We start from the raw sequence: 10,588 nt of genomic DNA, 5'->3' as shown, positions 1-10,588 counted from the left end.
AGAACTGTACCATCATAGCAGTAGTCTAATGCGGTGTAGTTTTTGGTTTAAAACAGTGGAAATTCCAGCATGATTTTGATAAAATCCGGTAGAAATTTTTGGAAATCCGAGTTACAGCTGTCAAACTTCAAGATTTTGGATGCCCCAGATATTTTTGATGGTTTTTTTTAATGGTGTCAAATCCATTTATACCATAAAAACATGATTCAAGCACTGTCAGATTTTTTTTCAAAAAATGGACAGATTCAAATGATTTTTATTCAAATAATTTTTGGCTGTCCGGGAGAAATTGACACCACGATAAACAACGCCAGTTCAATATCTTAATCATCATAATCAAGTGCCATTGTGTATGCAAAGAACGCATCCTAGCGCTGGAAGTATTTCAAGTCTGATAGAACGAATCAAGAGTCAATACAGTATAACTGTATATGGGCAATCGTCAACATGCCCACGAGCATCATAACATCGAAACATGTGATAAGCTCCTCCTACCAAATAGGAAAAGGTTAATACAGATGTCGTCATTATCCAAACAGAAAAATAAGAAATCAAATCTTGCAAGCTTGAGAACACCACGAGAGTCAAAACAACATACCATGATGCCCATGCAAAGCTGAATTTCAAAATGTACTGCTCTAAGCATAACCTAATACACAAATCATAACAAAGGCAGATAAATATAAGTAGGAAACTAAACCATGCATTGTAATGCTGCAGGCAGATTCTAATATACGTTTCCAAACATGAACAACAATACAAACCAATACGATGATATACCAGAAAGAAAAGCCATATTTCAACAGGAGCGAAGAAAATCCAAGAGGCCAAACCAGATAAGTTACCTAGTATATTACTTTATTCAGGTTTTCACAGGTTCGATTCACTGTATGCAACCTTTTCCATGGAAAAGGAAATCTCAGAGGACCAGAAAGATTACCTATTGTATTACTTTATTCAGGCTTCCGCAGATTTGATCCATTGTATTCAAGATTTTTCATGAAGCCCTGTATTCAATTCTTTTATACTCTGTACGGTTAAGACAACCAAGCTGAGTCCTTCATCAGGACCCTTGAAGAAGTAGTAGGCTTTGGTAGTCTGATACATACGTAAGAGTATAGAACTGAACGCAGGGTTTCATGAAAAATCTTGTATACAATTTTTGTTACTTGTCAAACATATATATATAATCAGAACTTGAGAAATACATATTTTACTTATTTCCTTGTAAGGCGGATATATTTACATGTTCATAATATTATAATAAAAGCATAAATCGGTTGGGAATACTGTCTAGCGTAAACAGTCTCTGACAATGGAAAAAATGTTGGCGATGAACATTCATTAATCGAACTGTAAAAAAAATAGATCTCCTCAAAAGACACAAGCCAAAGATTCATCCTAAGTCAATGAAAAATCCTTTAGGAAGAACTCAAAAAAATGGCATCTCACATTGTGTTAAGTGCAGTAATAACTAGTAAGTTCCAGAAAAGAGACAGAAATGCACAAAAACGTCAGAACAGAATATATTTTTTAGAGTCAGTGACTCAGTACCAATTACCATCAACCACCATCCAACTGTACTGATTAGTTATCTCAGAGTCTTTTTGCAAAGAATCTTATATACAATTAAATCAATTTAAATATATGTAAGCACAAAAAATTATGATAAACAACTGTGGACCTTGAAACATGTCAGCAGGCACTTCAAGAAGGAAGAAAAGGTGATACAAATTATTTAGATTCAATTCAACTTACCTTGACAAAATGGCTTAACAGATGTCTGTGAAACAGGCGATTACTAAAATTAAATTTATTTTAATTTAACAAGCTAAGTGAAATAGTTGTTACTCATTTTTCTGTCAACACAACCTGTTAAATTTATTTTAATTTAACAAGCTAAGCGAAATAGTTGTTGTTACTCATTTTTCTCCAAAAACCCTATCGATAAAGGATGGTGTGTCATATCCATATAATGCTCTGAAGGGCGTCATCCTAATGGATAAATAGTAGGTGGTATTGTCGCAATGCTCCCCAAGGTACCTGTCACATAATTACGCAAGTACCCTTCAATCCACTTATTTGTGATTTTTGTTTGCCCATTTGTTTGTGGTTGATAACTAGTGCTAGGGGTTAAATTTGTTCCCACTAGCCTGAAGAGTTCCTGCCAGAATGCACCCATAAACTTGTTGTTCTAGTCGCTAACTATATTTTTAGGTAGTCCATGGAGTCTAAAGACATTTTTGAAAAAAAAACTTTGCTACTTATTTGGCCAAGTAGTCTGCCGAAATTGCAAATAACTGTGCAAACTTCGTTAGTCTGTCCACCACGGCATAAGTACAATTTTTGCCTTACACCTTGGGTAGCCCTGTGATGAAATCCATTGAGATGCTATCCCATTTTTGTTCAGGAATAGGTAGAGGTTTGAGAAGCCCTACAAGATGTGTGCGCTCAACCTTAGTCTATTGGCATGTCATGCATTCCTTGTCGTATTTCATTAGATCTTCCTTGAGACCTTTGCATGAAAATCATTCCCTAATCTGTCAGTGGGTTTGGAAGAACCCCTAATGTCCAACTGATGGAACATCATGCAAAACCTTCCAAATTTTCTCCTTGAGAGCAGAGATTTGAGAACCAGGTATATCCTATATTTGTAGTAAATAATATCATCAACTATTTTGTACTTGTCATCTTCGATGAGTTTGTCAGTAAGCACACGTGCAGACCAATTCTTGGCATATTCTACTAAGAGGTGAGTCTTCCAATCTTCTGCGACTTCTATGAGGGAACATGCTGCCAATTTCCTAGAAATTGCATCAACCACAACATTCCTTTTCCCTTTCACATGCTTAATAACAAAAACATAGGCTTGAACTTTACTTACCCACTTCTGTTGTCGTTCATTCAGGTCTTTTTGCTCCAAGAAATGATAAAAACTATTGTGGTTTGTGCTAACTATGAACTTGTTTCCCACCAAATACTACCAGAATTTTTCCAAAGCGTGCATGATATCGAGCATTTCCTTATCGTATATGGAGTAAAGCTTCTCGGTATCCTGGAGCTCTTGACTTTCGAATGCAATGGGTTGGCCCTTTCGTTTTAAGACAGCCCCTATCCCTTCTCCTGATGCATAGCAAACTAATACAAAGGTTTGACTAAAGTAGGGGAGGGCCAAAACTGGACATGAGCTCATTACTTCCTTGAGCTTGTTAAACGTTTTGTCAAATTCTTCTATCCACTTGAATGCTCCCTTTTTAGTTAAATCCGTCAAGGGTGCACTTAACTAAGAGAAACCTTTGACAAACCATCAGCAATAGTTGCAAATCCCGAAGAATCCTCGTAACTCGGCTAGGCTTTTGGGTGTAGACAGGTCAATATTGCCTAGATCTTCTCTTGATGAACATGTACTCCCTTTGCACTGATTATGTGACCCAAGTAAAGAATCTTTGTCCATCCAAGCTCACACTTTGATGCTTTGGCATAAATTCAATGTTCCTTCATGATGCTCAAGATTTTATCCAAATGTTCTAGGCGATCATCCCATGTCTTGTTGTAAATGAGAAGATCGTCAAAAAATACTAATAAGAACTTCCTTAGCTGCTTGTTGAAGATGTTGTTCATGCAAGATAGTAAGGTGGTAAGAGCATTGGTTAGCCCAAAAGGCATGACCAAAAACTCTAAGTGTCTGTAGTGGCAACGAAATGTTGTTTTCGGCACGTCCTGCTCTCGAACTCAGACTTGGTGATACCTTGATCACAAGTCAATCTTTGAAAAATATACTGCTCCATGAAGCTCGTCCAGTAATTCATCAATCCTGGGAATAGGATACATGTTTTTGATGGTTTTCTTGTTGAGAGATCGGTAATCAATACACATCTTCCATGTGCCATCCTTCTTTACCGAAACAACAAATGAGGCGAACAAACTCGAGCTAGGTATGATATGGCCCATTGTTAATAATTCTTGGATGGTCTTCTCTATCTCGTCCTTGAATTTCTTTGGATGTCGATATGATATGGTGATTATAGACTTGGCCCCTTCTTCCAGCTCTATAGTATGTTCAAATCCTATTTTAGGCAGCAATCCTGGGGGAATATCACTAAATACCTGACCATGCTTGTCCATCATTTATCGAATGTTCGCTTTGTACTATAGTTTGTCATTGTTGGGTGTCTTTTGACTCGTAATCTTGCATTCTACTGCATATGCTACATATTCATGCCTAAAACTGGCCTCCATCCTTCTAGCAAAAAGAACTTGTGGTCCACCATTTGCCATACCCTCAAAACTACCCTACTACCATTCAATGCTTTAAATTCCATTTACAAAGCTTAGTAATCCATAGTGCGTTTTCCCAAAGGATACAACCATTGAACCCCCAATACCATAAAAGTCAATTACATAAAAGTCACTAGTGAAAGTATAATTACCAAGTGTTACACTCAAACCTAGGATCATCCGTGTGCAATCCAAGTTGTACCCATCCGCTACTATTACATCAAGTCCTTCGAATTCTTCTATGGGAAGCCCTCTCTTTGCTACTAACATTGCATCAATGAAGTTATGTGTAGCTCCCCCATCAATCAAGGAGGTGATACGTTGTCCCTTGATGACTCCCCTAACCCTAAAGGTGTAATATCTTAGTGTTCCTGAAATAGTCGCAATCTTGACTTGTGGTCGGGATTTCTTTTCTTCAAGGGGTTTTACTTCCTCTTTTGCTTCTTCCCGTGGGTGTTCTTCCTTGGGGCTGTTAGGTTCAGCAGGTTCATCATTGCTAGGTGTGGATTCTTCTCCTTCTTCTCCGTCATCAAGGAGAACTTCGATGTAGTGAATCTCCCCCTTTCCTAAACAGCAATGTCTAGTTTCCCATAGTTCCCTGCATGTAAAACATAGCTTTTTCCTCCCTAGTTCGCCTCGGGTTTCCTCATCTAACATGTCCCTTTTGGGCCAATCACATTGAGGGGCCTTCTTCTCATTATCTTTTGGGGGAATGAAAGGTTTGGGAGGGGCTTTAGATTTGACTGCTACATTTCCTATATCACAAGTCTTTTTGATAGCATCTTGAAGGATTGTGGGATTGAATGTGTTTACCCAACCCTATAGTGGTTTGGATAAGACCTCCATAGAAAACATGACTAATCTTTCTTCGAATATATTTGTTACCATGACAGCGATACATTCAAATTATGCAATGAACTATTCATGCAATCCCATTTACTTGAGAAGTGCCAATTCTCTGAAGTGGATACTCTGGGTTCTTCCCATCAAATCTTTCTATCAGCCTTTGCGTAAAATGTCCATAAGAAGTAATGTTGGCATGCCCCAATGCTACTAGACCATGATACCACCATTCATGTGCTTCCCCTTCTAGATGCAATGTGGAAAATTGGATTGCGTCTACTTCCGCCATTGGGTTGAGCCTGAAGTAGGTGTCTAATTTTTGCACCCAAGCTCTTGTTGTAATTTTTGATGACCCGTCAAATGAGGGAAGGGAAAGTTTACTCACCTTGCGTATTAGATCAGAATTAGGTTGTCCGCTAGGTCTGTTTCTGAATCTGAAATTACTATATTCATTGAAGACCATGGCTACTCGCATGTTTTATTCTAGTATTGCATATTCCCAAAAGTAACCGTCCAACAATCTGTTTGGTTCAACAGCGTCTTTGTTTGTCGCAGCTTGATTATTTGTGAATTGAGGAAGCAATGGTTAGTGACTATTTATGTTGGTTTCCCTGGTATTAGGAGGACTAGGGTTATGATTACCACTACCTTCAATGATGGTTTTGTTGTTGCCAGTAGCATTTTGTTGTCCTGTGAGATCAACAGTTAGCTGAGTGAGTTATTGTTGTCCTTGAGCCAATACTTGTGAAAGTTCTCGCTGCCCTTGAATCATTTGTCACCCTTGTTGTTGCAACTGTTGATGCATCTGTGGTTGTCCCTGGATTAATTCATGTAGCAGAATGTTAGGGTCATATTCTCCCTGTCCTGCGCTATCTCATATGGTTGAATGATGGATATTCCTCCTTCCTCTTATCATGGCGTTTCTTATATCTGCAAGAAGCATACAAGGCTCATATACTCACAATTGGAAGGATGTTGGCACTTTGATACCATTATAATAGAGTAGGGTAATTTTACCCTAGGGTTTGTTGTAACAATAACTTCCTTTTTCTAGTATAATGGATTCAATGAATACGATCCCAATGCTACAGTAATTCATCAGTTTAGTACTATTATAACAGGACAAATAATTTAAACAAAATATTTTTCACTCATGCATCAATTTCCTTAATACAATATCGAGTTTTCCACGGTAACTATGTATATGTAATCCAACAATAACCATGCATACTTAATCCTCACTAACCATGCATAAGTAAACCAACAGTCTTTGATGAAAAAGTTAGAAGTTGTCGTCCATATATTCAAATTTGGTAAGTGTAAACACCTAACTAGTGACTATGACCGCAACAATCACTCCTAATTAATTAGAACCCTTGAACCTGCTTCGTAACGTAGCTAGATTTGTCATGTTTTGGTTCAGTATTTCTTCTGTACATGCGTTCACGATCTTCGTCCTTTGTTTGCTTCAGGATCACGCGTCAGGAGATCAACTTCGACCAATATTTGTTTCGGGACTTGAATTGTAGGAGGTGATGCTTTCCATGGCAGTGTCAATGTTTCGGTCAACCCACAAGATGGACGCGGCCGGTGGAGTGATACAAATATGAACGTGGGTGGCCCAGAATCGCCGCAACTTAACCTCAAATCTCTTGTTCACAGACAAGAACATGCGACCAACATCACATGATGCCCTTTCATAAATGCCCAGAACCTTAATCAACTCAAAAAATCCCCAACGAAACCGTTAAAACAAAGAGCAAATTGTCGTAGAGTTTTCTCTGGATTAGCCGCCTTAATTGAATGGGATTTGTGGCCAAAGCAAGGAAGAGAACCGAGCAATTTCAAAAATAAAGGATTAAAACCTCCATTGCTTCTCCAAATAATACCCTCATGCCAGGTCTAAAATCAAACAAAACTTCGTTGTGTCTCCAGAACAAAAATAAAAGGCAAACAAAGAGGAGTCAACTAGGGTGGAATCTTTCGCAACCAAAATTGACAAACAAGAAGGGGTCTTAAAACCATCAGAGCTAATGCTCAAGAAACAATTGAATTGATTCACACTTGATGCTCCACAATGAATTCAATCCTCCTATATTTATAGATTTCCATAAGGGGTCTTTTCTACTTAATTGATTGAGTAAATTTTACTCAAAGCCTAGTTGCCCCAAAACTCACCCAGAATTGGCTATTTTCTGGTTTTCCCCCTTTATTAAGGATTGTAGCCAATGGGGATCGATAAGCTATTATATCTTTCATTCATCCTCAATTTGTAGAGGACGTTACAAAAAGGATCTTCTATTTGAATTGAGAATTTGTACATAATAGATCTTGATACCATAACAAAACATTTTTCCACAAATTTTTCTACTGCATGAGGGTCCTATAGTTGTTGAATGATCTTTTATATCTTCTCATCTAGAGCCCCATTCTATCCATGCTTCTTTCACCCAATCAGATTATGGAATGGAAATAGCGCATAGTAAACCATTTGTTTTCCTCTTTCCTTGAGAGTGCATCCGCCACGATATTTTGTTTTACCCTTTTATATATAATTTCAAAGTCATAACCTAACATCTTGGTGACCCATTTTTGTTGCTCCTCTGAAAAAAGTCTTTGCTCCAAGAAGTACTTTAGAGTCTAGACTATCATAATCTGTTTTTAAGTTGTAGTGTCTTCCTATTAGGTACAAACACCATTTCTTAACTGCATGCAGTACGGCCTACATTTCCTTTTACAGATGGGTCTGAGTAAGTTTTTTCCTTTAAGTTCATTATTAATTTATTTTCAAAGGAAAGGGGCCTTCCTTTTTGCATCAAAACTGCACCAATGCCATGACCTGAGGCATCAGAACAAAAAATGCATTTTTGAGCTATAAAAAAAATTGAAACATTTCAGATCAACTTTGGCCTTGTTAAGGTTAAGGGTTGACATAAGCTTGGGATAACAGTATGGCAGGACAACTTAACCTTCACTTCAATACACTGAAAACATAATTGATTGAGTAATCCATATTTTTCAAGTGGATATGATTGTGTTTACATATGGCCGTATGTATCATTTGCTCAAATGGCTACCCCTCACTCCTCAGAGTCCCAGACATGCACAGGATTGCATTGATGTTCCTTACAGCTTGGATTCAGAAAAGAAACCGATTGATAAAGAACTCCTTACCAAGCTTTCAAGGAATATTCACAGGTCCATTCAAGGAAGAAAGCTGGTCAATGTGTGCCTGAGCTTGTGAATTCAAGCATCAATCATTGTGATTTAATCTGTAAGATTGAAATAGCTAGGATAATCTGGCATTGCATAATAGCTGCACATGAGATACAACCTAACGGATAACTGCACCCTATAATTCTCCACAAATGCCTCGTTGGCAACCTAAACCTGGCAAGTAAAAGGTTCCATATTGTCAAATCTGTTTCTCTGATTGATAGTTCAGTGTGAGTCAATGTTCCAATTAGCTTGTTTTACGGAAACCACAGAGACCAGGCAAAAACTCAGTGACAAATGTGAAACTCTATTACTTGATAACTCTAGTAATCCTGAATGCCTGATTCCAATGAATGCATAGATGTATAACAATGACATAAATGTTTAAGATAAGCCTACATACATGAAATAAGCAATTGATTGCAGTTATTTTTTCCAAGGAAAACCTTGTGGGGAAATCTCCAGGCACTTCCCCACACTCCATGGATGGAACCCAATGTAAACCACCAGTGCTCATTACAACACTTGACCTGTAGGGACATTAAGTGAGGCATGCAATAGAGATATTCATCTCGAGGAATTGACCCAGAGACCTCATGTATGAAACCCAAAGCACTCAACTACTCAATCTAACCCACCAGGCTTTTGATTGCACTTATTTACGAGTTATTCCATGTTTCAAGATGTTCACATATTTTTCTATTGAAAAGGGCAATTCTATTATGTTCAAGATATGCAACAATTCAATTTGCTAAACAATTATATTTCGGAGACATACATAAGACAAATGAAAGAAAATGCTTGTAATAAACATAATTGAGAAGAATATGACATAAACATATATAGGGCTTGAATATTACTTACAGAGTCTAAAGTAATGATAATCTCTATTCTTTCGACGTTATTACCAGCAAACCCAATGCTCCTATCAGAATGTACTGGTAAACAAAAAATTCATAATGTCAGAGATACAACATGAACAAACATAAAAGGAGCATCAGTAAACATCTACAGTGACTGCAATCCTTGAAAGCCAAATACAACTTCAATAGTTTGGAGACAAAGTATACAGCAAGGACAGCCTCTTGAAACCCCAATTTAGTGGAGACCTGATAAGGATGTCATGTATGCTTATAGACTAGAAAGTGAGTACAATGGTCATGCATCATACCGATCTCCATCCAATGCTATTTACTACTTCATTAGCTAGCTAAGCACAGGATATTGCCATGAAGCTCGTTGTTTGTCAAGTAAACTAAAGTGTGTAGCATGCTAAGTTAACAGGTATGATAAAAAAAGTTGCAGAAACATACCTTGATTAAGGGCTTTTCGGTCATAAGAATTGTCACCCAGCCAACATATGGTAAAAACCTGCACAAAGGGCATCAAAACTTTCTTTGAAGTTCTATTTAAATTTTAACATATATGAAGGAACACAACTATAACAAACAAGTGTAAGGACAATATAAAAAAATCAAGCCAATGATGGTCAAATTAATTTCATACGCTTCCAATATACAAGAAAATTTAGAAAGGGGTGAAAACCCTTCACTACAAATTACTAAGTTTTTCTTTTCTGATGTACCATGGAAAGAGGAAACCAAAATGAAAGTGAGCAGATCCACCATGGAAAGAAGAAACCAAAATGAAAGTAATCAAACTACTTTCTTCCAACACAACACAATGGAAAGAAGCTACATATAGGAGTTCAAATAGCAGAAACAACATGTGCCTGGTTTTAAAAACTCAGTTTTCCTTTCCACTACTCAATCATTTGACATTACCTCCTTTCAATGATGTGAAGCTTAATCTGTGAAAGAATGTTTACCCAACAGCGCGGCCCATTATATGATGCTTCTGTAGCCATAGCTGACCTTGAGCATACAAAAGCCTATCATCTCCATCATTGTTATCCCCTGCAGGATGATAAATAACCACCACAGGAATAGTCAGCATATGATGTTTTAATGAGATTACTTACCAAAAGAAGTGAAATTTAACTTTTATCATGTCTCTATGAATATAAACATGTTAAATGCTTATATATCGGAAAACGCACAAATTACTGCTTTAGTTATCATTGATCAATAACTATCGGATTGAAAATAATAACTGAGACTTTGAAAACATGAAACTTGGGCATATTCCATATAATTACATGAAATTGATCTTTCGTATCAGTAAGACCATGAAAATATATCCTGTATAAAACAAATTGTACTGTCAATGTTTCTAACTTCATATATATTTT

At 37.2% G+C, this 10,588-nt stretch overlaps 1 protein-coding gene across 2 annotated transcripts in view; it reads right to left on the bottom strand.

The window, feature by feature from the left end:
- Nucleotides 1–242: 242 nt before the first annotated feature.
- The window catches only part of LOC149216741 (uncharacterized), a 101,958-nt gene continuing 91,612 nt past the window's right edge, over nucleotides 243–10,588 (bottom strand). Inside the window, exons 6-10 of one of the 2 annotated variants that reach the window (XR_016251135.1) lie at nucleotides 10,166–10,253; nucleotides 9,651–9,708; nucleotides 9,202–9,275; nucleotides 599–649; nucleotides 423–491 (exon numbers count right to left, since the gene is read on the bottom strand). Coding sequence is in view for 1 of the 2 variants with exons in the window: in XM_089392833.1 (XP_089248959.1) it covers nucleotides 9,225–9,275; nucleotides 9,651–9,708; nucleotides 10,166–10,253 (197 nt within the window). In the remaining variant the exon portion in view is untranslated. Of the gene's footprint in view, nucleotides 492–598; nucleotides 650–9,201; nucleotides 9,276–9,650; nucleotides 9,709–10,165; nucleotides 10,254–10,588 lie in introns of both variants that reach the window. The other variant, XM_089392833.1, reaches the window with a different exon arrangement.

The sequence above is a fragment of the Pinus tabuliformis genome, chromosome 1_1, assembly GCF_031772625.1.
Source record: "Pinus tabuliformis cultivar Carrire ecotype Pingquan chromosome 1_1, CPIR1, whole genome shotgun sequence".
NCBI lineage: Eukaryota > Viridiplantae > Streptophyta > Pinopsida > Pinales > Pinaceae > Pinus > Pinus tabuliformis.
The sequence above is the reverse complement of the archived record's forward strand: the minus strand, read 5'-3'. Positions and strand labels throughout refer to the sequence as shown.